The sequence below is a fragment of the Macroventuria anomochaeta genome (genome assembly GCF_010093625.1).
Source record: "Macroventuria anomochaeta strain CBS 525.71 unplaced genomic scaffold BU25scaffold_10, whole genome shotgun sequence".
Taxonomy (NCBI): Eukaryota; Fungi; Ascomycota; class Dothideomycetes; order Pleosporales; family Didymellaceae; genus Macroventuria; species Macroventuria anomochaeta.
In genome coordinates, this window is record NW_022985371.1 from 423,648 (window position 1) to 450,099 (window position 26,452).

Genomic DNA, 26,452 nt, shown 5'->3' on the forward strand with positions numbered 1-26,452 from the left:
ACTGCATTTGATACCCAATCAATAGATACTCGAACATAGCATCACGTGCAGAATTGCGTCGAAGATGATGATGATGATGATGATGATGATGATGATGATGCTATGTAATTGAAAGCCTATCGTTCTCACACAGCATCCATCATGCCTAAAACCCTAGAATTACACATATGCAAACTCTCCCCCTCCAATCGCATGCCCTCGCCCACTCATCATCGACTCTCTACGATGTCCTGGCAACGGGCTTCTTCTCGGCACCCATGTCATGCTCAGTGTAGTAGAAGTTCTCCTCAGGGACACGGCCACGGAGGAACTCGGGCTCGGAGCCACGGACGTAGATGTCCTCGAACAGTACCTTGCTGGTGGCGTCGGGGACGGGCATCTTCTCGGCCTCAGCGACCTCGGCGTCGACGTCGGAGCGCGCCTGCTTGTCCAGCGACTTGAGCTCCTCCTCGGTGGTGACGCCCCAGTCCAGCAGCTTCTGCTTGAGCCCGGCGATGGGGTCTTGGGTGCTGCGCATGCGCTGGATTTCCTCACGTGTCTGGGCTTGTTAGTTGGTGGGCTTGAGTGTTTGTGGGGAGGGAGGCTTACGCGGTAGGTGGTTCCGGGGTCGGACATGGAGTGACCTCCGTAGCGGTAGGTAACGTATTCGTAGACGAGAGGACCCTTGCCAGCAGCGCAGTACTCCTTTCCGTACTTGACGGCGGCCTTGACGGCGAGGACGTCCATGCCGTTGATCTTCAGGCCGGGGATGTACTGACCGCGCTTGTAGTAGTCGGTGATGGCAGACGAGCGGTTAGCAGCGGTACCCATGCCGTACTTGTTGTTCTCGCAGCCGAAGATGACGGGGAGCTTCCACAGGCTGGCCATGTTGTAGGCCTCGAAGACCTGACCCTGGTTGGAGGCACCGTCGCCGTAGAGGGCGAGGGTGACGTTCTTCTTGTTCTCGTACTGGCAGGCGAAGGCGATACCGGCGCCGACGGGGACCTGGGCACCCACGATACCGTTTCCGCCGTAGAAGCCGGGGGAGAACATGTGCATCGAGCCACCCTTTCCGTAGGCGATACCCTCCCTCCTGCCGAGCAGCTCACCGATGATGCTCTTGACGGTTCCTCCGCGCATCAGGGCGAAGCCGTGGCAGCGGTAGGCGGTGATGAGGTGGTCGGCGCGCTCGATAGCGTGCTCGATACCGACGGCGACGGCCTCCTGACCGGTGGAAAGATGGCAGAAACCGCGGATCTTCTTCTCCTTGTAGAGCCTGTCGGCGGCCATCTCCATGCGGCTGTGTGCTATGTCAGAGTGGGTAGGGGCGGGATTGCTAGGCGGAAGAATCGTACCGGACAGCGACCATGTCGTAGTACATCTGCTTCAGCTCCTTCTTGGTTGTCTCGAGTGTGTAGGGCGGGGGGTCGAGCTCGTAGGTCTCGAAGGACTCGTCGGAGAGGCGGACCTCGAAGGGCTGGTCATCCGACTGCGGTGCGTCAGCCATCACTGCTCCATCACTGCTGCTGCTGCTGCTGCTGCTGCTGCGGGCCCAATTGGCACGCAGAGGGGCTGCCCTACCTCGGGGACCTGGTCCCGCTCGGCGTGCGACGAGGCGGCATCCGTGGTCACGAATCTGCTGAAGGCCGGGCGCGCGGCGGGAGCGACGAAGCGCTGGCGGAGCGGCGAGGCAATGCTCCTCCTGATGGACCTGGAAAGCATGTTGGCGCCGGCGGGAGGTGACTGGCGGGGGTGGTGACGGGGTGGACGGCGGAAGGTTGAGGAGGTCGTTGCTACGCGCAAAGATTTGGTTGAGCTGTTTCTCGGATCTCCGACTTCACGCTAGCGGGACCCACCTCAACACGATGCACGACCCTGACAGCCTTATCTATCACTCTGCTGCGGACGTTGGAGTGCGAAATCTTGCGTTGAGGGCTACGGCTGGAGAAAGGAAACTCTTCGGATATCGAGAAATGGTCGTCGTTCTGATCAGACGCCCAAGGTGGCGGCCAACAGCGGCTGCATGGGTGTGGACCAGGTAAGAGGGCCCCAGGTACAGCCCAGCTGGATCAGCTGCTGAGCACTTCAGCTATCACACACACTGCACGTAGTGACATCGTTCACCGTATGCTGCGTTGAAGAGAACATACATTCAGGTTCCAAGATTGTCATTATTTCTTAGACAGCGTACAATATCATACAAGGTGTACATTCCGTGTTCTCCCGGTCTACGCCGCGGCGGCCTCTTGCTTGTCCTGCCCAGACTGCCTGGCAAAGAACTCCTTTTGCGCCAGACACCTCTCGCTTGTGCATCCTGGACACCTAAGGATCATCTGAGGGCTGCAAGCTTCGCCGCTGTGCAAGTGCGACTTTGCAAGATCTGCGAGCGCCTTGATGAACGTGGGGCTGCCATTCAAGCTGTCGACACGCTTGACACCTTCGTGTCCCTCAGCATCCTCGCCGATGACTTCCTTGTCCAATTCGTACAGGGTCTCAATGTGATCGCTTGTGAATGCAATAGGGATCAAAAGCATGTCTGTCTGGCCCTTCTTCATCAGGTTCTTGACCGTGTCTGAGGTCTGCGCACCGAGCCATGGCTGAGGTCCGACCTGCGACTGCCACACCAGACGATACTTGTACTTCATGCCCAGTCGCTGCATGACTGCGTAGACGGTGGCTGCGACTTCAGCGGGGTAGGGGTCGCCGCGGTTGACGACCGACATGGGCAGACTGTGCGCCGAGAAGAGCAAGATGACGTTATCTCTTCGCTCGGCTGGGTACTCGGCCAGCTTTTTCTCAATCAGCTCTGCAAAGGCCTCAACCAGACCCGGGTGTGCCGGCCAGCGGTCAATGACACTCCAGTTGATTGCACCCTTGGACTCGACCTCTCCTGTGCCCCTCTTGCCTTCGAGTCTTGTCCTCCACTTCCACAGCTCGTTGAGTGACGATCCAGTGGTGGAGCAGGAGTACTGAGGGTATTGCGTGAACGCCACAGCTCTGCCGCCGTTACCACCACCATAGCCATCTGCCAACAGCTGCTTGTACATGTCCTCCGTTAGGGGGTCTGCGTAGCGGAAGGCGACGTAGGGCTTGTGAGGAGCGGTGTCTGGCGAGGTCTGGTCAAGCATCTTGCACATCTCTGCCGCTTGGTGCTCCGACCACTTCCTGATGGGTGACCCTCCACCAATCTCAGCATACTGCTTTTGAATCTTCGGTGTTCGTCGTCGCGCAATCAGGGGTCCAATGTAGTTCTGGAGGCGGCCGAGGGGAATGAGGTCAGCATCAGCCTGCGACTGTTAGCTCTTACTTCAAACATGACGTTTACAACACATACGAATAACCTGCTCAGGAAACTGCCAACTTCGTCTGTCGTCGAAGGCCCTCCCATGTTCATGAAGACGATAGCAGTACCCTTCTTCGAGCCGGTGCTCTGTGTGACGGGGGCAACCGTAGCATTGCCTCTCCTCCATTGCGCGCTGTATACCGAAAGAGCGGGTGCGGCGGTCGCTGTCGACGTAGCACGCCTCGCGGCGCGCGTCAAAGGTGTGCGCAGAGCCATTGGGATGTGTGTGAAGGAGAAGAAGCGAAGCTCGGTCGAGCAAATGTATGAGAAGAGCAGCCGTGGCCAGACAGCCGACGTGAATAATATCGAGTGAAAGCTCTGGCCAATGAAGGCCCGCTGAATGCAGTGATGACGATCGAGCTCGCGGATCGAACCTAACGGCGATTAGCTGCGGTCGACCCACGCTAGCTCCTTCCCCGTGACACCGCGACAGCTTAACGCGTCTCCCTGCACTGCTGCCTTGCAAACAACTAGTGCAAGGCAGCTCACCCGCAGGTGGTCTTTGTGAGCTTCACATAAAGAAAACAACGTTCGCGAATTTGACTACTCTGAAGTACTCCTGAGCTCGCTCACAAAATAAACAACACATTCCGGTGTACAGTACACCAGACAACACGACAAACAACCTATCATGGCGGACGCGCACGACCGCAGGTGGGGCGAGGAAGAGGAAGAGGAAGAGGAGCTTGACGAGACCGTATGACACAGGTTGTAGAAGCAAGAGGGCTGATGTTGACCCTTAACAGAGCTACAAGTCGATCAAAGATGCCGTTCTTTTCGCCATTGATGTCAGTCCTACCATGCTGGAGCGCCCACCAGCTTCGGAAGACAAAAAGGCAGATCGCGACTCGCCAACCTCTGCTGCGCTCAAGTGTGCTTATCAGTTGATGCAGCAGCGCATCATCTCAAACCCAACAGACATGATGGGCATACTACTTTTCGGCACAGAGAAGACTGACCTCAAAGACGGCGACAGCACATTCCAAAACTGCTATCTGCTATCAGATCTTGACGTACCATCAGCACAGGACGTCAAGAGACTGAGAGATCTGGTCGAAGACGAAGAAGAGGCGGAGAAGTTACTGAAACCCAACAAAGATGGAGCCAGCATAGCTACGGTTCTCTTCTGTGCAAACCAGATCTTCACCACCAAAGCACCGAATTTCTCTTCGAGACGCCTCTTCCTAGTTACAGACAATGACTACCCAGTCAAAGCGAAGCAGGACAAGGACGCTGCAGTGACGCGAGCGCGCGACTTGTACGATCTGGATTGCACCATTGACTTGTTTCCGATCTCGCGACGTGACCATAGCTTCGATCGAACGCGATTTTACGATGACCTCGTCTATCCCACATCTCCTTCAGACCCTGACGCGCCAGTCGCTATCCCTTCGACCACCAAAGTCACCAAGAGCGGCGAAGGTATCTCGTTGCTTCGACAGCTGCTGTCCTCCATTAACTCGAAGGCCGCCGCTCGCCGAGCGCTATTCTCATTACCCCTGGAACTTGGTCCTGGCCTGAAGATAGGGGTGAAAGGGTACCTTCTGCTCAAGCGGCAAGTGCATGCTAAATCTTGTTATGTCTGGGTCGGTGGTGAGAAGACACAGATTGTACAGCAATCAACATCACACATGGCCGACGATACAGCGCGAGTAGTCGAGAAGACTGAGCTGCGAAAAGCGTACGAATTCGGCGGAGACGCTATCACATTCCTACCAGACGAGGTTACACGGATACGGCAGTGCTTTGGCGACCCAGTGATCCGCATCATCGGCTTCAAGCCCATCTCCAGCGTCCCGATTTGGGCAAACACCAACAAGGCCACATTCATCTACCCTTCTGAAGCTGACTTTATCGGTTCAACGCGTGTCTTCTCAGCACTGCAGCAGAAGCTGATCAAGTCGCAGAAGATGGGTCTCGTATGGTTCATCGCCCGCCGTAACGCCTCTCCAACACTCTGCGCACTCCTTCCCTCTGAAGAGAAGACCGATGAGGACGGGGAACAACAGATGCCGCCCGGCCTGTGGCTCATCCCCCTTCCTTATGCAGACGATATTCGCCTATTCCCCGAGCAACCAGATGCACCTCTCAAAACCACGGACGCACTTACAGACAAGATGCGCATCATCATGGAGCAACTACAGCTGCCAGGTGGCGTATACGATCCGAGCAAGTATCCTAACCCAGATCTGCAGTGGTTCTACCGCATCTTGCAAGCCATGGCCCTCGATGAAGACATACCCGACACCCCCGTCGACAAGACGGTCCCACGCTTCAAACAGATCGACAAGCGCTGCGGTGAATACATCGAAGACTACGGCAGAGCATTCGAGGAGACGTACGTACAGTTGTCTCGCGGGTCACTTGCTGTTCGTGGCAAGCCGGCTGCAAAGCGGAGGACGGCGGAGCCAGAGGATGGAGAGAAGCCAGCAGCTAAACGTGTAAAGGCCGAGCCGAAGGCCAAGAATGAGGACGGTAATAATGACGGGCTGACGGATCAGCAGATGGCAGTGAGCAATGACAAGGGGCAGATCAGCAAGCAGACTGTCGCGGTGCTGAAGGCGTATCTGAGTCAAAGGGGGCAAGCGACGGCGGGAAAGAAAGCGGATCTCATCGAGAGGGTACAGGAGTATCTTCAGAGCAAGGGCATGTAATGAACACCGCAAGACATTGCAAGGTGAATGGGCGCTCATGATATGGCGACAACTGCTACAACTGGAACACAGAAATGAAGCGTTGCATGAGCCTGCCGCTTCAGCACAACATGAGGGATGCTCATTGATGCTAGTAATTAGGGCACCAGTCGATGAATACCCGACGGATTTGGCCCCAGCCCTCTTTAGAAAGAAGTGTCTTGACACAGCAGTGGGAACTGACCTTTGCATTCACATCTGTAACGTGTAGGCCGAAATCAATACCTACGTGGTGCCAATAGTCTGACTACCTCCAGGCTGTCCTTTTGCCCTCAATCTTGCACCCCTGACATTACAGATGCAATTCTCAGGCAGACGCATAGTCTTATACAATCCGGACTTTTAAGGTAAGTAACTTCACCTAACACCCTTGCTGTGTCTGCATCCTCGCGACTGTGCTGAGACTCAAGGCGATAGTTTCGCACTTTTGGCACTACCGAAGTACCCGGAGTACTTAGTGAAATTTGTAGCACAAGCTCGCGAGTGCGCACGAATGGAAAAGTATGCCTGCGTTCAACACTTTAATTATCTCTGACTTGGATGCGACTCTGCGATAGCGCTTGCATTGCAGTCTTTAGCGCTGAAGTGTAGTTCGTGAGAGAAGGAATCTGAGATGATTGATAGATCTGCTTGTAGTGTCATTTGCCCCTGCACTGCAAATTTTTAGTGGCAGTGAGAGTTTTGCTGCAGCCTGGTTGCGTGGCCATGCCCAGTAAACGATTGGGCAGTATACCGCATCTACACTGCAATCTCTAGCATGGACCTGACAAGCTCCTCTTCTATTCCGGGAAAATCAGTCCTTCCTATGCAGTGCAAGTCGGCGTGGCTGTTGTGCACTGCAATCTTTAGCGCAGACGAGGACCCATTTCGACCTTGTCAATGACCAAGCAAAGACTTCGAGACTTCTAATTGCTTGCTTGGAAAGGGAGCAGCCAATGAACGAACATAAATCGTTGTCGTGGGGAAGACAGACTCCTTCTAAGCATTGCGTAGTCCACTTGTCAAAAGCTGAGTCCATAATGACTTTGGTGAGCATCGGCATGCGGTGTCTGTTCATGGGAAGACTGTCATCACTGGCTCACAGAATCCAGAACTTAGACCTCTCCTTTGCTGCGCGCGATAGCTTGCACTGCAATCCCTAGCGCAGCAGAAGCGACCATCATGCATTCTGGAAGATGGAGGTGTTGGGGATGCATGCCCACCTCCTATCGACATCTGTGAATTCCAATATGGGTGAGCATACTGACTCGCTCCCGGCTTGTGCGAGAGCGTACAGCCGAACAGCACCTCTAACCTTTATATGTGCCCCGGTAACCGATCCGCGCTATATGCACTACAATATTTAGCGTGCAAGAGACGTTCGTTGACGACCATGCACGCAGGGGCCGGCGAGCATGCCTTGTTCCCAATCGCCGCCTCGATGGGAAGCAAAATGGACCACAACGCACTCGCATCCTGCCAATGCAACAGATGACAGCCATGATTGGGTCTTGTCTACCAATAAGTGTGAAGAGGGCAAATGTTGGGCAACATCGCAGGTGCACTGCAATCTTTAGCGTAGTGAAGCTGCGAAGCGCAACTGCTTTTCGGTCATCAGAATAGAGTATCGACACATCTGATTTGCAATCATTGGGCGTAACCACGTGCAGTGATGCAGCCCATGCGTCCATCGTGCACTGCAATATCTGGCGTTGAAGAGGACTGTTGGAGCGTCATGGCCTTTTGACATCGACCAATGGGCTCAGGTCTTTCACATGACTGGCGGCAAAGCTCTGCGCCGCAATTGCTAGCGTGTGGGAACAGACGCTCGAAGAAAGTTCGTCTTGATGTGTTTCAGTGAGCATGGGTATACTTACGAGCTAATGTTCAAACCTTCTTTCGCGAAGCTACTGTGAATACACACTACGCTACCAAACACTCTTTTCCATGCATGGCTCGATTTGAGCTCAAAACAAGTCGTTCCATCATATCATTTCAAACGCCAAAAGCATGTGCCAACTACTTCCTCGAACTTGCCATCTCTCCGTATCTTCCTCTCTGCTGCGTGGTATCATATGCCTGCAACACCCTCGCCTGACTCTCGTCTGTTTGCGAGAAAGCGTATCCACGCTGTTTGCGCATGCGCTGGACTTGTCTGACCTTGCGAATGGCTTTTTGGAATTGCTCCATTCTGCAATAACGTTAGCACTCGATCCTCTAAGAACTGTTTCTAGAATGCCGTACCTTGGTCTGTAATCTTGGATGTTGTACTTCTGAATCTCCTGCACATGGTGATAGCTCTGCGGGAAGTACATCCGCTTAGCATACTTCCACGCAAAATCCCTGATCAGGCAAAGCGGCGGCAGCACAACTACCATTGCCCAGAACCTTGGATCGGGGAACAAACGCTCAATAACGCCAATGTACTCATTCGAGATATTGACCATAGGCGCCACGGTGGCATAGATCGGCATGAGGATGAACCACAGGATGAAAGACCCAGGAATCGCGAGGAACGTGTACTTGGTCCAAATGTTCGTGATAAGACTGGCTTTAAGTAGCACGGTGGCCAAGTTGGCCGTGTACGATGCAGCGCCCCACGTCCAGTGACCGGCGTTGCGACCATCCCATTGCGGCCAGTCCCAAAGGATGAAAGCTTGAGAACCGAAGTAGAGGATCAGGGAATGATAGAAGCCGTTTGCTACCCAGGACCAGAAGGAGTGCATCTTGAAAAAGACACCGGACTGACTGAGGCGGTAGAGCTGCGGGTAGCGATCGAGGAGGCGAGCGCTGACGAATTGATCGAAGATACCGAGGACGAAGGGTGGTGCGGCAGTGAAGAAGACGTTGTAGAAGGTAAGGGTCCAGGACTCGTAGATGATCTGTCCAGAGAAGGCGTTCTGGAAAGAGTACCAGAACTGCGTCATGAACATGGCGATGTTCTTGTAGAAGGAGTAAAGGATGACCTTGCTGACACGTTGGTAGCTCCATGCACCGTGGACAAGCAGCAGTTTGCGTAGATAGCGGAATTGACCGATCGAGATATCAGCGCTTCGTGCTGCCTGCAGACCTTCCATACCACTGATACCGACACCAACATGGGCGGCTTGGATCATGGAGACGTCGTTCGCACCATCGCCGATGGCGAGCAAGATGGCCTTCAGGTGGCGCTTGACAAGCTTGACGACGAGAGCCTTCTGTAGAGGAGAAACACGGCAGCAGATGACAGCCTTGCACCTGACTGCTAAGTCGAGGAACTCCTTCTCGAGGTCGCGCTCGAGCGCATATGTAAGTGACTTGCCGTCAATGACTAAAGCCAAGACGTCCATCTCTGCACCTCCCTGACCCTGGCTCATGATCGCATTGTACTTCTTGGCGATGTTGTCCCTTGTGGCTTCCTTTGACTCCTCGTTGATGATGAGCAGGCTCATGTCTTCGCTGATCAGCTTGCAACTCATGCCAATATTGATGGCAGTCTCCTGTCGATCACCAGTCAAGACCCAGATCTTGATACCCGCAGATTGCAGGGTGGCAATTGTGTCTGGTACACCGTCCTGTAGTTTGTCTTCGATAGCAGTCGCCCCAAGCAAGGTGAAGTCATGCTCGATAAGCTCAGCAGCCTTGTCCAGCTCCTCGGCGCGGTTACCGCTGACCGTGGTCTGTGCCGTATTGAAGATCTGCCACCACTCCTGATACTCAGCTTCAGAGATTTCGCGCATAGCAAGACAAAGCGTTCGAAGACCTTCAGCGGCATACTCTTCGAGATGGGTTAACGTCGTCTCGACAAACGGGTTGTTGTCCTTTGCCAAACGTTCCAAGATGACAGTATCTGCACCCTTGCAGTAGCAGACAATCTTGCCCTCCGGTGTGCGGAAGATTGTGGACATGCGCTTCCTTGTCGAGTTAAACTCGCACACGGCCAACAGTTCGTACTCTTTTCGCTGTCCATCAACTTCCATGATGACAGCTCGCGGTTTTCTTGCCGTAAATTTATAGCCGAGTATCACCGCACCTTCCACCAATGCACCCTCGTCGGGAGACGCAGCTTGATACTTGATTACATCTTTCTCGCCACCTCGTTCAGGGATGACAGTGTGACAAGTCGAGAGTAGTGTAAGAAACTGGTCAATGATGTACCTGTTCTGGTGCGTCTGGCGATTGTTCTCAAGCTGCTTGAAGTCGTGAATGCCGACCTCAACCCCGTCTTCTACAGTAGCTCTCCGATCCTCCGGAATCTCATCTGCGTATTGGATTCCAGCAATCGATGCCTGCCTGAACTCCATCACGTTGCATGTCAGAGTGCCTGTCTTGTCGGAGAAAATGTACTCAATCTGACCAAGCTCTTCTACCAGGGACGAAGTTCGACAATTTGCTGGCGTATCCGTGGGCTCGTAGTAGATGTCGAGATCGGAATCGATCAAAGAACCTGTGTAGTACTTGACAATCTCAATCGTAACGAACAGTGAAATGGGTACCAAGTTCGAATACAAGACCCAGTATGTCAGCAGATCAGAGAAGAACTGCTTTGCACCGTTGAAGTTTTCCAGTCGCAGATACTCAAGGTTCTTCGCCCGAGTCGAACGTATAATCACGTCACCGATGGAACTGACAATGCTGAGACCGACAAGGATGACCACAAGCATGAGAATCTGTTTGTTGACCATTCTCTCGACGGCAGTCGTCTTAATGGGTGTTGCAGTGGCGTTCCTCATGAGCTTCGTTTCGTGACCGGTGAATACAACCACACCATGAATCCATTGCGTGTTGCGAAGTGTGGCACCACGAAGCAACAGCTGATCGGGCTGCAGGGGTAGTTCCTTCTCTCCACCTCCAGCCGCTATCGTCAGAGTCGCTTCGTAGGTATACAGACTACTGTTGGGTTGCTCTGATCGAATTTTGCCGCCAAGTCTACCAAGATCGGAAGGACTGACATAGTCAGCAGTTTCTGGGATGGCCTGCTTGATTTTCAAATTGGTCTCTCCGTCCAGGTTGGCCGTTTCAATGTAGCATAAACCTTCTGGCTCAGATGAGGCAAGCAGAACAAGGTCGGCAGGAAACGGCTGTTCAGATTCGACTCGTATGATATCGCCGACCGCAATATTGATCCACTTTGCATCTTCGAACGAGGACCCCTTTAGCACTTGCGACTTCGAGTTGTTAAGTTGCGAGTCGGACTGTTTCCGCCTGTAGTCCTCGATGTACTCCTTGATCGCGGATACAAGCAACACAATGAACAGAGGAACGATAGTGGTGTATCTCGATGTGGGTGAAATTCCGGGTATCTGTTGCAGAACGGCAGTGAACAAGAAAAACAAGTTGGCGTATCTCGAAAATTGCTCGTACAAGAACTTGGGCAAGAATGTAATGATGTTGTACTTGGTCGTCGAGATGTGGTTGTCGACGTATTTGTTCGCGGCGTTGGCCGGCGGATTGTTGAGCTGAATCATCCTGGGTCCAAGGGTCGATGGATCTGGCGCACCTCTCCCGAATCCAAACTTGAACGTGCCTGAACTGCGCTTCTTTGTTTTTGTTGATTGCCCATCACCGTATGCGCTCGCGCTCGACTGGCCCTGCTGCGCCGCATGCTCGGTCAATGGCAGGTCCATCTCCGAGTATTCGTTGCCTCGCCCCAACATATTCTTGACGCGACCAGTGAGGCCTCCACCGAGACTCAGGATACTATTCCTGTTGTGATTCTTCTTGGAAGCGCCTCGTTGTAGCCCTGGCGACGTGGGATCGAACGCGCCGCCGGCGGCATAGTAGCCCTGCGTTGAGCGCCCGTCATCGTCGATGGGTAAGTCGGCGTCGGAGTAGCGCTGATAGTTGTTCAAGTCGGACGATTGCGAGTATGCTCTGTTTCCTGCCTGCAAGTATGGCGCCTGTCCTACCGGTGCGCCAGGCCCTCCCAGTAGATTGGAAGTATTCGGTCTGCCTCCGCCAACGAAGTCATCGTAGGACACTGACGGCCTCCCCTGCGGCGCAGACTCTGTGTTGTCGATGTCGAAGCGGTTGAGAAGGTCGTCGTCGTTTACGGGTGGTCGAGCGCCAGAGTAGTATTGCGGTTGGGGTTCATCGAAGTCGATCAGGTTGTCGCTGTGAGACGGCTGTCCACCTCCAGGCCGGCCGGCCATTGCGGCCGTGAATTGTGTGAAGCACTATCCGCGCAGCTCTGCTGCTGTCCAAGCTCATGCAAGTCCCCAACTTCCGCGGACGTTCCCTATGCGCGCAGTGTCGAGTTGCGGACGTGGGCGGACGTGGTTGCGGAGCTGCGTAAGCTATCCTGGAATAGTAACACCGCTTAGCCAACGTTGCGGTTTGCGAGGAATGCGCGTTTGTTGTCGACTCCAAGTTGTTAGCGAGCGGTACGTGGGACGTGGGGAGAACTTCGAATGCCTCCACGTCTCAAGAGCGAATTCAACGTTTCGGAGACTCTGGCGGGCTGGGGATTGGAAAGGCAGGTGCAAGCTCGGATGCTGTCATTCGTGAGGCAGTGCTTACCTGGGCCCAACGTGCACCAAGCGCGATCCTGGCGACCTGAAGATGCACTTGCGTTCTTTCTTAATGCCCGAGCGACCTTCCACAACAGTGTCAGGACCGAGTGAGAATGTACAAGTACACGCTAGGCTTTGGAATACCACGACATGTGTCTGCTTTGCTGCGCCGGATGTTTGTGGTTGCTGATGCCTGCTGCACATTGGACATTAGGTTGCGCCCAGCGCCCAGTCGTTCTCCACCCTCGAAGCTGAGATCACCTTTTGCAAGATGCTCTGCGCTTCGGCCCTCCCAAGTTGAGGTAGTCATTGACAGTCGCCAGCATTACGCATCATGTGTCAAGTGGGCCAGAACCTCTTGGACTGCAGTTCAAAAAGAAGCCTCTTCAGAGGTATCGAAGTTTCAGACATACGTTCTGTGTAGAGTTCACCAATCGTCATGACAGTCCGGAGACCCCTGCATTATCAGCCGCTGTTGTCGTGTGGGTGCAGTGGCACAGAGGGCTGGGTCGCGCCTGAAATAGCATTAGAACAGCGTACAAACAATCATCACTCCACCGGACTTGATGCTGCGGGCTTTCGGTGGTGCTCGCATCCCGGAGGCATTCCGGGTCGAAAGTCTTTTGTAGAACAAAGTACATCTGTTGAAGAAAAATGAACAAATCTTACATCGCTGCATTAGGATGATATCTAGGGTGGTGTGAAGCCTTAAAGGTTGCGTGCATCTTCTGTCAAGCCTTTCCATAGTCGCCTTTTCCGTCGATGCCACTTACGACTTGTTGGCAATGCCGAAGGTTGACGTTTGATCCGTAATGCCACCATCGGTGGATCTTCGTCTGGCACTGCTGGAGGGACCGGCGCAGGCGAGCTGCTGCTTCTGGTACCCAACTTTAGTGAGAGCAAGATGAAGACGCCTGCAATCAGGATCGCTAGCAGTAACATAATCTTCCTCTTGATGCCCCTCTTCTGGTAGCCTGAAGCTACCTTCAGCTCCTTGTCCGCCTCCTTAACATCTCTTGACATGTTCTCTACATTGTAGTCGATGCGATCGAGCATACTGCCCTGGTCGATGACCATTGTCTGTAGCTCCTGGAATATGTTTGCCAGCTCGATGATGCCCTGTGCAATATCCTCGATTTCGCGCTCACGCTGGGCGATAATGGCTTCGTTCGGGTCGTGGCGCGTTCGCTGCTGCTTCGTTTGAAGAGAGGTGGATTGCGCAAATGACCGATCGGCGTCTGATTCTTGCATGGCAGGGTCGTTATAGGGGTTCTGTACGGGCGTTGCAGATCGAAAAGGCGAGGCAAAGCCACCGAGATCTTTGAGTTCTGCCCATGTTAGCTTACGGCTGGATCAGTTGAGAAGGTGTTTCCTCACTTTTCAAGTACGCAGACTGCTTCTTACGGAACATTGCGCTCACTTCGCCGACACGTGTAGCCAGAGAGATCTTCAAGTTTTGTGCCATGACCTCTTCGCCCTGGTTGATGTTGCCTTGCTGCTTTGCTTCGCGCACCATCATCTCTATCCTCTTAATAGCCTGCTGACATCTTTGAAAGCCTCTTGTGATCTCTTGTGTGAGCTGCTCGATCTCGCGCTCCTCCCTCTTCTTCACGTCTTCATCGTCGAAGCCTGGAAGCACGTGCTTCTGGTGTAGCTGGTCGAGCTTGCGCGTCTGTTTCGCTATCTCTGCGAGCTGGTCTGTGATCTCATCCTGCACGTCGAGCCATCGTGGAGGCAGCAGGTCCATCTCAATCACCGCATCGCCGTCATCTTCGTAGGCACTACTAGACATGAGCCCTTGCCGCTCCTCCGACATGCGTCTGCCGTCGCCGAAGCCATTCGAGCTAGATCCGCCATAGCGTGTCTTCTTCTGGGGGTGGTGCGCATAGGACTGGCGGTAGGATATAAAGCTATACAGGCTACGTCAGCGAGAACGCATTGAATGCACAGCTGCGCAGCATACAGATTGGTGCGGTCCCGCCACATTTTGGGTTGGCGAGCTTCAATGCGACTATATCATGACAGTCGCAAGTTTCAAAGGGTCTAAAGGGCACACGAGCGAACTGTGACTTCGAAGTTGGTGAATGGTCGCCTTGACGGTTGTAGCCGCACCATCGCAGGAGCACTGGGGTCCTTGGACCGGGCTGCACCTTCCGCCCTTGCCGTTCTGGGCGGCCTAGGTTCCTTAATTTGCCCTCTCCCAACAGCAGGGCGCCGCTAAATGCCAATCTGACAGCCAGCTCCACCAACTCCCCCAGCCGCAAACACAGCCAAACCTCCTTCACACACCACACCCGGGCCTATATATACCCCCACAGTAGCCTGCACATACCTGCCGGTTATTTTCCGCCCTACTTCTTTCTTCCTTCGCAATACCACACCCCACAATTAACATGGTGCGTGAGCCCCGCGCTGCCCTCCCGCTCCCATACCCCGCCTTGGAAATCAACACAGCGCCAGCCCGCTGGCAAGACTCAAGATATTATGCTAACGAGATATCACAGGCTGACTCCCTTACCGAGGAGCAAGTCTCCGAGTTCAAGGAAGCATTCTCCCTCTTCGTAAGTATTTTCCAGCCCCTGTGCGGTGTATTGTTGCCTAGCGGCCTGAGAGCATCTGCTCGTGCCAACAACACACGGCTAACAGCTCTGCGAATAGGACAAGGACGGCGATGGTTAGTAGTCCTTCCGCAGCCTGGTCGCACGACGAAGAGACGATTTCTCGAGGCACCCCTCATCACATGCATGACAAATGCTACGAATGTAGACGCTAGCCTCGAGAGCTCCCTATACCGCTAGACAGCCACATCAACAATACCACACCTCCAACAGCGCATAGCTGACAATGCTGTTTTACAGGTCAGATCACCACCAAGGAGCTCGGCACTGTCATGCGCTCGCTCGGCCAGAACCCCAGCGAGTCTGAGCTGCAGGACATGATCAATGAGGTTGACGCCGACAACAACGGCACCATTGACTTCCCTGGTACGGAACCAGCACTTTCGATCGTGGAGACTTGGCTGACAACTATCTCCAGAGTTCCTTACCATGATGGCCCGCAAGATGAAGGACACCGACTCTGAGGAGGAGATTCGGGAAGCATTCAAGGTCTTCGACCGCGACAACAACGGCTTCATTTCCGCTGCCGAGCTGCGTCACGTCATGACCTCGATCGGCGAGAAGCTCACCGACGACGAGGTCGATGAGATGATCAGGGAGGCTGACCAGGACGGTGATGGCCGCATTGACTGTAGGATACGTCCACCGCGGAGACAAGACCTGGGCTAACATATCACAGACAATGAGTTCGTCCAGCTCATGATGCAGAAATAACCGGCGGAAACGCATGTTTGGATGATTACGCATACCAGGACGGTGCCACGGCCGAGATCTGATTGCAACGAGTAATTGAGCGGGGTTTCACATTTTGGGGCCGATTCAGTTGCTCGCAAGACCCAGTTTGCTTACTCCTCACCGACGTCTCCGGGAGACGACTCTATATCCTCAATCCATTTCTCCTGTGCCTTGAACCCCGAATGCCTCTGGGCCAAAGTGTGACATTTCGAAACCTGCACATGAGACGCGTATACAAGTCGGTGATCGACCAAGATGTCTATACAATTAGTACAACGATCCACAGAGCTAATCTGTTTCCATGAATGCAGGGTCTCGCTGTATGGTGGTGCACAAGCTTTCACTAGCCTGTGGGCCCAGTGGCAGTGCTGGAGACTCTGACAGCCACTCATCACAGAGCAAGTAGGAGAGCATGTTTCTCTCTGGGTCATTAATAGCATTTATCCATGCTATATACTAGTACAGGTATGTGCCATGCTGTCGTAATAGCCGTGCCATTACCAAATATACTCAACCCTAACGCCTTGCTGCACACCCGTAGCAGTGTCTGATAATTTGATCCAGACGATCGGCCTGGGAGATGGGTCCTCTTGCAGAACCTTGAGCTGTCTGTGCTCCGTCCACAACCTCTACGCTTTCGCGGACAAATCTGATGTCGAAATGTGCACTCATTACCTCTTACCTCACTACACCCACCCCATTCCTGAAGCGCCTTAAGAGCTGTATATCATCCGTGTAACACCGTCTCACAAGACCACAGTAGGGATCATGTAGGTCAGCCCAGTTCTACTGGTTGTTATTGACTGCCGTAAACCCAGCGTCTCGCATCTCCGTGTCCCCGTTCTGCGGCGCTTCGGCGCCGGAGTAAGCGCGTTGTCTCCCTCCTTCGCTCTCGACGGGGGCGGGTGTGGGGCGCTCGGCGTCGTACGCGGGGTCGAAGTATGCGCGTGGAGTGGGTGTTTGCTGGGCTTGCGGTTGCATGCCTGGGAGGGAGTGGAGAGGTGGAAGGGCGTTCTGGTTGCCGTTCACGGCGGAGTGGGAGGCGTGTGGTGAGGCTGAAGCGCCGATGGAGCTGAAGAAGGGGTTTGTGTGTCGTGATGGGTCAGGCGTGCTTTGCGCGCTGGACATGGGGTTTATGGCGTGTGGGTGCGAGATCGCGAGGTGGTGGGTTCCGTGCTCGCCTGGTGAAGCTGCGTGAGGGACACCTGAGTGTCCTGCTGCACCGCTTCCTGGTGCTGTGCCTGCGCCCGCGGGTGGTGGTGTGCCTTTCCTGTGACTGCGCTTGCTACGAAGGGGCTTGTCTGTAGGTGTCGGAGGTGGACTAGAGCTGCGGTCGGAGTCGTCCATGTTGTATTCTTGATGTTTCTGTAGCTGCTCAAGGAGGAAGGCGCGCTCAAGGCGCATCTTCTGGATACCGCGATTCAGGCGCTGGATACGTTGTCTTGTGCCATCGTTGTTCTCTTCGATGTCATTGATGCGCCGGCGCAAGTCGATACATTTGCGATAGTAGGCGGTTTCAACGGAAGGTGGGAGATCTTTCTGCGAGAAGGCCCTCGCTGCTGCATAGCAGTTAGTCGTCTGAGGACGCGTGCTGAACGAGCGCGACGCGCCGAACTCGGGACAGGGCGTACCTTGTTGAGGCATGTTTGCGGTCACTTGAGCTGTTATGCGAGATGCTGTGATTGCCCGAGATTTGGAAAGCTTGGTGCGATGGGGAAACTCAAGGGTGTGGGTGCGGAGGCAGTGAGTTATGTCGCTGTAAATGCGTCCAGAACAAGTGGACTGAACGCGGTGATGTCTGGAGCTTATGGGTTGTTTGCAAACGACTGTCCGGACCCCGTGACTTAGCGCGATAAGTGAGGCTAGATCTAGTTTGTTGTACAAATAGTATCCCACCACATTTTGCATCAACAGAACGCTCTGAAGAAGCTCAGATAGTTGGTTTTGCAGTATCGCGATATTTTCCTGGTGTTGTGCTTTCAATGGGATCCAAATTGAAGAAGGCTCAGCATATGTGTATTTTGTTGATGAAGAGTCGTAAGCACGAGATTGATGATCGATCTACGGGTGTAAATCAACAACAGACCAAAGGTATGGATATGAGCTAGGTTGGGTTAGGTGGATTTGTAGATGACAAGTTTACTGCTGTCCAGAAGAGGTGGATGCATGCTCAACAACGATTCGTCGTCCACTTTGAAGACAAGATAATTTCACAGATGAGAATTTACAGTGAGGTTACCGTATCTCATGTAGTGCAGCTCCGTCTAGTTTGCACCGCGTGCTGTTTAATTATTCTGGAGTGCGCACCACGTGTTGAGCTTTGAAGGAGTGACTTCGATTTGTTTGGCACTGATGGCCTATAAAGGCACCGACATCGTTCTTCGATCCTAACGAAAGAACCGTCGACTTCAGGCACTGCTCTAGAACCCAGATGACCGAAGCGCGCAACAGTTTAGAAGATGAACGAGACTTGTCTAAGCGATCGCCCGTCGGAGCCGTAGAGTTTGAGCAACTGCACGCTGTGTATACGAAGAGTTACTTGGTCGAGCAGATCTGAACGTGGAAATATGTCTCAGACTGCTCAAAGGTACGGCTCATGAACGCGTAGACAACGATTTGGGAATGCTGGAGGAGCAGATGATGGAATTGGATATAGCCGACTAGTTTTTAGGTTTTGGCTCGGAGAGTACTCCAACACGAATCGCAGCAGCAGGAGGGTGTCCTGCCAGTCAACCCCCACATTTGCTATGCTTTGCCTGCTAGACATGACACTGCATATTCAAAATCAAGCCGTGTTTTGCAAAGAGGTACAGCTTGCGATATGCTGGTCGTAAGACGTCTCATTGGTCTCGAGTACTGTCGAACCCGAGAGTTAGGCTGTGAAACTCCAAACTCGTGCGTGGCTGGCTGGCTCCCTTGTAAAGGCTGAGACACGAACTACGCCTTACAGTAGGGCCAATGATTCTATCCATCAACTGTTCAGAAGCCTTTGGAGACTCGAAAGACATATCTAAATGACCGTATCACGAAAGCCTCCTTCTCTTGTGCTGTCCTTAAGGTGTGGCCAGAAGGGAGAGACGTGACACTGAATGCCGCTTGACAGGCGCACTTTGAGAGGAAAATCGCTCCAAAGCACTTGGTGATGATAGAAAGAATGCGCTCGCTCAGGGGAAGTGGGTGTGGAAAACGCAGTGGGTGGAGATCTGAAGTCGGCAATTCAGTCTAGCGCTGTTTTTTGCTTCCTCGCTTGGACCTCCACCCACCTTTTCAGTTCGGCCGGCTCCCTTGCTATGAACGCCATCGAACCAAATGACATCTGTCCAACCAAACTTCGCACACGGAGATGCCTACAACTACGTCCGGTCGAACCCTTGTTTCGTAGATGCTGCCATGTGCTGCAAACATCGCAAAGAAGAGTTTGGGGTTTTCGAGGATACGAGGGATTCCGTGAGCTAAGACAATTAGGCATCTCGGTTCCATTATAAGGACAACACTGCATCTTACGGTGAAGGCTGTCGCTACTATCCTTGGATACGATGCAGTTGCTTCAATGAATCCTTCATTCGCTGATGTTACCCCGTGTAAGGCTGTCAGCAATCTGGGACCCTACAAGGCTGTTACCGGTGATCGGAAAGCTGCAGAAAACCAAGAGGCGAAGGAGCCATGTAGACGTCCATATCCACCCTGTAGCTATTTCTAATCCTAGCTGACTTCAACTCCACAACGACTTGGACTGGGGCTATCGTCCGATGTGGCGTATTTGACCTGCAAGATCGCTCTGACAGAAAGTCTGGCAATCTGTAGCGCCTTGTGAGGTGAACTCTCCGGCTACTTGTGGTAGTTCAGGACCCAAATGGTGAGGATGAACCATGGTAAGCGATCGTACTCCTCGGGAACAGACCCCTGGTAAGGTCCTTATCAATGTCCCACTCCGTCTACGTGCCTGACATTCCTCTCATTACTGCCCTCCCTTGCCTCGGCCCCCATCTCATCAGCATGTTCCTCTTCGCGACTCATTGTAGTCTTCCACTCATTAGTTGATATTAGCGTTTCCTTTCTGTCACCATGCTGAATCAACTTCGCGCCCCCAGCATCTTCCGTAAATCGCATGACTACATGCCCCTTGCCCCACTGCCTCCTCTCGCACGCTCACGGATCGATATCAAGATCGCGATAGCAATATGCATCATCATCATCACCACACTTGCCATAACCATAAGCCCTCTCGAACCGGTCGAGAGGGCGAGAGGGTTTGGGATACTAAAGTCTGCTCCGCTCTCCGCAGATGACCCTATACCCAGTATCGTCCACTACGTATACATTAAGAAGGATGCCGACTTAGTCATAAAGTTCCCATTTATTATATTCGCTTCGGTCATGTACATCAAGCCGACGCAGATCTACATCCACGCCGACTACAATGAGACTGAGATCAGGAATGCCAGCATGAAGGGCGACCGGTGGACACGTGCAGTTACTAACACCTTCCCAGACATCCTGCGCTGGAACGGGGTCTACGTGCCCAACTTCGCCGGATCCAGCACGAACCAACGCATTAGTGCTATTCAGCACAAGTCTGACTTCATCCGTTGGGACACGATCGCAAATATTGGTGGAATTTACCTCGACTGGGATGTCGTTCCCCTCCGACCCCTGACACCGCTTCTGAACGCTGGCTCGCTTTCGTTGGCGGCCATCAGTACGGTGACGCAGGTGAAGATGGCTCAGTGAACGGCACGATTAACAACGGCGCCTTCATGACAAAAGTCGAACAGCACAATGGCACGCATCATCGTGCGCGAGCAGCACGCAGGCTTCAACGGTGCATGGTTATCGAACCTGCACAGCATGACCATCATCGCCGAACACCTCGTCACTATTCCCAACGAAGTCCTTATCCTCGACCGCAACTCCCTCGCACCTACCCACTGGTTCCAAGACTCAATAGACAAGCCCTTCATGCCCCAGCCCGGCCGACCGTCGCCCGAACCCGTATTCGTAAACACCACAAATGCGATGGAACTGTACGAGAACGTCGTGCTGAACAGGCGGAGGCATGCGGATTGGGAGATCGACTTCTCATCCACGTATCTGTTGCATGGATTCTCCATGAGTCACTACCACGACTACATCAACCCAAAGATCATCCTGAGCAGAACGAGCACTTTTGGTGTTGCGACGTACGAGACTGTGAAGAAGATGAAGGCGGACGGTATCATCAGTGGCAACGAGGATGGCAAGGAGCTTTTGGGTTTCCCTGATGAGCTGGACTTGGATGAGGCAGGGGATTTGACACATGCGCTACATGCTACGATGCCGCCTTTCGATATTCCTGTAGAGGACATTCTTCCTCCAGAGAACAAGGGGACAGCCTCCTAGACCTGTGTTTCTTAGAGTTCACATTCAGTTACAGTAGGGCACAGGAGTTCGAAGTTGGCTCAAAGGCCGCGGGTATTTTATTGGCATATCGCCATCATCGAACGTTCTATTATAAGTCTTACAAGATACCTTTTCAATCAACATCGTCATCCGCAAAAGCTCTATCTAACAGCTCAATCTGCTCTTCCTCCCCCATAGTAACAGATCCCTTCCATCACTCTCCTTTCCAGCCTTCAACAAGCACAACAGGGCCCTTGTAATGCTTCCTGGCGCGCGCAATGTAATCGATCATGCTAAGAACAGCGACGCCGACGAACATGACGGACGCCCAGTTGAACGACTCGAGATCGGTGGGCGTGCTCTCGGGCCAGAAACACCAAAAGAAGGCGTGTATGGCGTACAGGACTCCGCAGATGTTGACGGGGACGCCCCACTTGCCGAGGGACCAGGCGCAGACGGGGAGGAGCTCGGGGGCGGTGATGCGGCGGTAGAGGACGGAGCCGATGGAGAAGACGTAGGTGATCATGAGGGAGACGACGTTGAGGGAGATGACTGACATTGTTAGCTTGTGTTCGTGTCAAGAGGTTGTTTTGTAGAACTTACTAGCATTGAAAGCGGTGTCGGATCCGATGTTAATGAGAGAAAGGAGAACAGTGATGAGGCAAGTGAATGTAACCGAGTTGGCGGGGTTGTCGAGCTTCTTGTCGACCTTTCCGATCCAGTTACTGAATGGCAGACCGTGGTCACGAGCGAAAGCCCAGGTCTGGCGGGAAGTGGACAAGTTGTAGGTCAAGGTACCGGCGAAAATGAGGATAGTGGGGATGGCGTTGAGGGCAACAACTCCACCAGGGCCGACAGCCTGGGAGAAGACCCAGATGTGGGGGTAGCCAGAGGCGTCGTTGAGAGCGGCGTCTAGGTCAGTGATCATAAACATGTAACTGATCAGGAATACAAGACCAATCAGACCATTCATGAGGTAGGCGTTGATCATGGCCTTGGGGACAGTCTTTCCGGCGTCCTTGACCTCTTCAGCCAAGTGAGCAACGCCATCAGAGCCTTGAAGAATGTTAGTGATGTCATGTGCTTGGCGGTACATGTTTACTTACAGATACAGGCGTAGATAGCGGAGATCTGACCAACCATCAACGAAAGACCAGTCGAGTTCCAGCCTCCACCATTGGTGATCTGGGTGAAGGTGACCTCAGCTGAGTTCCTGGGGTTTAGAGTCCAGAAGACAATGATAATAGCTAAGAAACCAAAAACGTGGACCATCAGCATGACGTTCTGGAACAGAGGCATAGCCTTAGAGCCGTAAACGTTCAATGCCCACACCAATAAGGTAACGGCAATGACCATAAGAGTACCTTGCCAGTTGGTGGCGACGTAGTCGGGGTACATGATTGTGGCCGAGGACTGGATCAGGGTTCCAACAAGGAAAGGACCGGATGCTGTACCAGCCTGCCAGGAGAGGGTTGACATCCACCCAGTGAAATAACTCAGAGACCTTTGGATCGATGGAGGAGCAAACTCAGACACCCAGTGGTACTGACCACCAGCAGTCGGTGCCATGGAGGCCATCTCAGCGAGCGAAAGCATGACCATGCTGAAGCCGAACCATGTCCAGACGAAACTCCAAATCAGACCTGCTGGACCTCCATCGACGAGACCTTGGTAAGTCGCACTGTTTCGCAATGTTAGTGTTGTCACACAAAGTCGCAACGCGCAACAGGTACTTACGTCAAGAGAACCTCCCATACACCCTGAAGAATAACCGTGAACGCAAGTGCTGACAACGGGCGGTAATTTCTCCTCAGCTCTTGGATTTTTCCCATGCGATTCATATCGCGGTTGTCCGCCCGTGTGTGGCCTTGAATAGAGCTGTGGTACTCATCGCCATTCTCTGCATACTCCAAGCTGTCCTGATGACGATGTGATGTTGGGCTGGCCTCCTTGGGCACAACCACCGAACTGTCGTACGAAGAACCCATCATTCGATCACTTGCAGGCACGCGAATGCAGGTGAACGCCACGAATAGAAGAAAGATGGAAAAGAAACCTTCGGTCAAATTCAAATGTGAAAAGTCCTGCGGGGGTAGCTCCTCGAGCCTTGGAATAAATCGATGTTGAACACCGTGCAACCCATGCCGCCGCTAGAATGATGGCTTCGGCGATTCGTTATGCGTGAACGGCCAAGAGGCCAGCAATGTACATCTGAGCCGATGAGCCGTTATCCAACGAGAGTCGCGGACGGTGTGGCAGAATGCTTCTAGGGTGAATGAGGCGCGTGCATAAGTCGCGAGCCAATCGGTCCTTGCGGCCCGCTTCCAATGGTCTGGGGCTGCGACGGCTGGACCCTTGACCTTGATGCAGAAGCATCTGATTTAAAGTGGAGGGGTCGAGGTTCATCCCGCGTTGACAGGGGATGTACTCGCGTACATGCCGTGTCTGTTACGTGCGCCTAACAAATACCAGCATAGAACAGGGATAAGAAAATTGGAATAGCAATTCTTCCGTGGGTGCGCCGTGGGTGAGATGTGTGGGACATGGGCGCTGCTGATCCGGTTCCTGTCGGTAGATCCTCCTTGGATCCTCTGGGAGGCCTTGTTGGCTTCGGGATTTTCCAACAGCAAGAGATATCTGCAGTTGGATGTTTGGTACAGCCTAGGCGGTAGCGACTGCTGGGAGAGCTGCAGTCGGTTGGAGATGTCACCGAAGGTAGACTTTGCACCACCGCGTGTGGGAGGCATCCCGCTGCAACCAACCCGTTAAGAAAAGGTCCATTAGATTCCGCCGAAACGGCTGGCGCCACAATAGCGAATTCAGCTTGGTACCCCTGTGCTGGGAATGGTTGATGATCTGGCTGGGTATGTTGCAGGGCAAAGACAAGGACGTGGAGCTGCTGCTTACAGACTTGCGTCTTACTTAGTCTTACGCTCAGTCTTACTCAAATCCTCCACCTCGCCGGCTGATGGGAGTTCTTGTTGCTTCGCTGATACCCCTCAAGTCTCCCACCGTCAGTCATGGCTGGAGATGTCATTCCAGCACCCTTCCAGATCACGGAAAATGATAAACGCGGATTGATCGTCGTGACCGCTGGATGTACGTTGGCCTTCATTTGGGTGTGTTTTGTTATACGAGTATGGCTGCGCTTGCAAGTCAGAGAATGGAGGTCTGATGATTACTTCCTCGCAGCAGCGACGGTGAGTTTGAAGTTGAATGCGTGGCTGCGGCGTGGTTGCTGATCACTCGCATAGTTTTTAGACACAATTCAGACTGGAATCACATTCCATCTTGTCAATCTAGGCTTGGGTGGTCCTCAGGAAGAGATTCCTTTGGATCGACTCAAGGACATCGGGAAGGTGCGTCAGAGATTCTCACAAGGTTTCGGCTGCTTCCCCAGCGCCTGTTCGCGGGGCAGTCGCGCGACCCACCGGTTCAAAGACATGTCTAACAACCATAACAGCAAGGTTTTGCCTCCCAAATATTCTACATTCTCGCACTATGGACTACCAAGTCTTCCATCTTGCTGCTATATATACGGCTGTCACCGAGTGGTGTCAACAGGATTGCGTCGTGGACGATGCTCGCGTGTTCTGCAGTGTGGGCACTTGTTTCGATCATCCTGATATCTGTTCCGTGCAACCCTGCGCAGTTATATACTAGCAAAGCTGGAGAATGCGCTGATATGGTATGTAGACTACTGCACTGTGTGGTAGTGGTCATGCAAAGCTAACGTATATATTAGTGGCCGAAATGGCAAGCTATCACCGCTCTTGACATCACCACCGAAGGCCTCATCTTCCTCATTGCGATTCAACTCGTGTGGACGCTTCACATGCGATGGAAGACCAAGTTCCTTGTCGTGTTTGCATTTTCCGCACGACTTCCGATTATTATGATTGCGGCTATTCGACTCTACTACTTCCAACAAGCGATCGCCGACACGAATGTTACATATGCGAGCAGCTTCTATCTGGTCGCCAACCAGTGGCAGATGAGCTACGCCATCATTTCACTTACGATCACCGGCATGGGCCCTTTTTTACGCCCTTTCAACAAGGATCTGATGACGAGCTACGTAGCGAAGCGGTACGCAAGGAACGGCAATATTATCGAGTCTCAGTCCGGGGGATCTCAACTGGGCTACCAGATGAGTCGGCTAGATCGTGAAGAAAACAGGCCAGTACGGGTGAGGCTGGGCCCAAGCAATCGCTCAAGGAACGAGTCGAAAGCATCTTCTCCAGAGCCTGGTCAGGTTTCGCCTACTTCGCAGACATCTATCATTAGATCGGCAGAGCCGCCAACCTTTCGTCCACAGCATGAAGGCCTCAGACACGACGCCGAAGTGTGGGTCGGAAAGCGTACATCGAGTGTACGGGATGCAGACGATGTGTTCAGACATCTGAGCGACGAGACTCGGCTGGTCATCACGAAAAAGACAGAGATGAAGGTAGAGAGCGACAGCGCAAGTCAAGCGCAGCGATAATTGAGCAGGCCTTTCCGCGGGTGTTTTGCTATGGATTGATACCCACTACCGTATCGTTTGTTGTATTACTACTTCCATTTGGATACGCATATAGAGACGACAATGAGAGATGTTGATGTTCACCTACAAGGCTGATGATACGGACCGATTCACACGTACGATTGCTGGCCTCGTGATCGACAATTCTGAGCGGCACGTCCGATGCTGATTCCACCAGTCTGGCTACAGCAAACATGGGTGCCATGACTCAGTCAACGATCGAGGCGATTCGGTTCAGCTTGCCTCGCTTTGCCTTTGGTATGTGCAGTAGCCGGACCAGGGGCGGCAACGTCTTGTTTCGGCTTGACATGACATGGGGCAGATCTGTATCTAGCCGCCACAACGGAGATTGCTGGAGACATTCTAGAGCTGTGCCAGTGATTACGACGTGGCGAGAAGACTCTGGAGACCGGTTTTGATGACGTGGTGGTGGTGGAGATGGTGTTGTTCTAGATCCGGAAGAATTATGTGTTTCACATTTGCACAACGAGCGGGAGCACTGGAGATGCACAGGATAGTTGCCAATTGTCATGTGTGGGCGCCGTCGGCAGTTTCATCGTGACTGCGACTGCGAGAGCAAAGCATTAATCCCCAACGGGGATCTTGAGATGAGATCGAAACGGCATGGATGAGATAGTCTTGGGATTTGAAATATACGAAACCTGCTGATATCGCTGTGTTAACTCCAATGCTTCAGTCAGCCACACTTG

The 26,452-nt window shown here is 53.2% G+C and overlaps 11 protein-coding genes across 11 annotated transcripts; 4 read left to right on the top strand and 7 right to left on the bottom strand.

Annotated features, from left to right (window-relative positions):
- Positions 1-80: 80 nt before the first annotated feature.
- On the bottom strand, positions 81-1,964 carry BU25DRAFT_409241 (pyruvate dehydrogenase E1 component subunit alpha). Its single transcript, XM_033706009.1, has 4 exons — positions 1,561-1,964; positions 1,335-1,468; positions 589-1,279; positions 81-538 (listed from the first exon to the last, which is right to left on the bottom strand). The coding sequence occupies exons 1-4, from the start codon at positions 1,699-1,701 to the stop codon at positions 221-223; spliced, it is 1,284 nt and encodes a 427-aa protein (XP_033563539.1). The 5' UTR covers positions 1,702-1,964; the 3' UTR covers positions 81-220.
- A 169-nt stretch (positions 1,965-2,133) lies between these two features.
- On the bottom strand, positions 2,134-3,656 carry BU25DRAFT_489934 (ferrochelatase-domain-containing protein). Its single transcript, XM_033711457.1, has 2 exons — positions 3,314-3,656; positions 2,134-3,266 (listed from the first exon to the last, which is right to left on the bottom strand). The coding sequence occupies exons 1-2, from the start codon at positions 3,536-3,538 to the stop codon at positions 2,208-2,210; spliced, it is 1,284 nt and encodes a 427-aa protein (XP_033563540.1). The 5' UTR covers positions 3,539-3,656; the 3' UTR covers positions 2,134-2,207.
- Positions 3,657-3,842: 186 nt separating this feature from the next.
- On the top strand, positions 3,843-6,143 carry BU25DRAFT_489935 (ATP-dependent DNA helicase-like protein II subunit 1). The gene is made up of 2 exons (XM_033711458.1): positions 3,843-4,019; positions 4,069-6,143. The coding sequence occupies exons 1-2, from the start codon at positions 3,954-3,956 to the stop codon at positions 5,974-5,976; spliced, it is 1,974 nt and encodes a 657-aa protein (XP_033563541.1). The 5' UTR covers positions 3,843-3,953; the 3' UTR covers positions 5,977-6,143.
- A 1,717-nt stretch (positions 6,144-7,860) lies between these two features.
- On the bottom strand, positions 7,861-12,483 carry BU25DRAFT_409245 (phospholipid-translocating P-type ATPase). Its single transcript, XM_033706010.1, has 2 exons — positions 8,239-12,483; positions 7,861-8,185 (listed from the first exon to the last, which is right to left on the bottom strand). Exons 1-2 carry the CDS (start codon positions 12,123-12,125, stop codon positions 8,014-8,016), a joined length of 4,059 nt encoding a protein of 1,352 aa, XP_033563542.1. The 5' UTR covers positions 12,126-12,483; the 3' UTR covers positions 7,861-8,013.
- Positions 12,484-13,126: 643 nt separating this feature from the next.
- BU25DRAFT_389481 (t-SNARE affecting a late Golgi compartment protein 2) lies at positions 13,127-14,578 on the bottom strand. Its single transcript, XM_033704519.1, has 3 exons — positions 14,449-14,578; positions 13,863-14,395; positions 13,127-13,813 (listed from the first exon to the last, which is right to left on the bottom strand). The coding sequence occupies exons 1-3, from the start codon at positions 14,469-14,471 to the stop codon at positions 13,194-13,196; spliced, it is 1,176 nt and encodes a 391-aa protein (XP_033563543.1). The 5' UTR covers positions 14,472-14,578; the 3' UTR covers positions 13,127-13,193.
- Positions 14,579-14,719: 141 nt separating this feature from the next.
- On the top strand, positions 14,720-16,014 carry BU25DRAFT_409248 (EF-hand protein). The gene is made up of 6 exons (XM_033706011.1): positions 14,720-14,881; positions 14,990-15,046; positions 15,144-15,159; positions 15,344-15,469; positions 15,522-15,734; positions 15,783-16,014. The coding sequence occupies exons 1-6, from the start codon at positions 14,879-14,881 to the stop codon at positions 15,815-15,817; spliced, it is 450 nt and encodes a 149-aa protein (XP_033563544.1). The 5' UTR covers positions 14,720-14,878; the 3' UTR covers positions 15,818-16,014.
- On the bottom strand, positions 15,810-16,451 carry BU25DRAFT_20691 (uncharacterized protein). Its single transcript, XM_033701158.1, has one exon. It carries the CDS (start codon positions 16,276-16,278, stop codon positions 15,949-15,951), a length of 330 nt encoding a protein of 109 aa, XP_033563545.1. The 5' UTR covers positions 16,279-16,451; the 3' UTR covers positions 15,810-15,948.
- BU25DRAFT_409250 (uncharacterized protein) lies at positions 16,265-17,621 on the bottom strand. Its single transcript, XM_033706012.1, has 2 exons — positions 17,470-17,621; positions 16,265-17,397 (listed from the first exon to the last, which is right to left on the bottom strand). The coding sequence occupies exons 1-2, from the start codon at positions 17,480-17,482 to the stop codon at positions 16,625-16,627; spliced, it is 786 nt and encodes a 261-aa protein (XP_033563546.1). The 5' UTR covers positions 17,483-17,621; the 3' UTR covers positions 16,265-16,624.
- Positions 17,622-19,823: 2,202 nt separating this feature from the next.
- Positions 19,824-21,217, top strand: BU25DRAFT_465519 (uncharacterized protein; the record flags this gene model as incomplete). The annotated part of the gene is made up of 2 exons (XM_033710657.1): positions 19,824-20,551; positions 20,606-21,217. Exons 1-2 carry the CDS (start codon positions 19,904-19,906, stop codon positions 21,215-21,217), a joined length of 1,260 nt encoding a protein of 419 aa, XP_033563547.1. The 5' UTR covers positions 19,824-19,903.
- Positions 21,218-21,266: 49 nt separating this feature from the next.
- Positions 21,267-23,383, bottom strand: BU25DRAFT_389490 (amino acid permease 2). Its single transcript, XM_033704520.1, has 4 exons — positions 22,955-23,383; positions 22,324-22,898; positions 21,821-22,273; positions 21,267-21,769 (listed from the first exon to the last, which is right to left on the bottom strand). The coding sequence occupies exons 1-4, from the start codon at positions 23,206-23,208 to the stop codon at positions 21,432-21,434; spliced, it is 1,620 nt and encodes a 539-aa protein (XP_033563548.1). The 5' UTR covers positions 23,209-23,383; the 3' UTR covers positions 21,267-21,431.
- A 638-nt stretch (positions 23,384-24,021) lies between these two features.
- BU25DRAFT_409253 (uncharacterized protein) lies at positions 24,022-25,826 on the top strand. Its single transcript, XM_033706013.1, has 4 exons — positions 24,022-24,417; positions 24,472-24,576; positions 24,681-24,905; positions 24,963-25,826. The coding sequence occupies exons 1-4, from the start codon at positions 24,238-24,240 to the stop codon at positions 25,701-25,703; spliced, it is 1,251 nt and encodes a 416-aa protein (XP_033563549.1). The 5' UTR covers positions 24,022-24,237; the 3' UTR covers positions 25,704-25,826.
- The last annotated feature ends 626 nt before the right edge of the window (positions 25,827-26,452 follow it).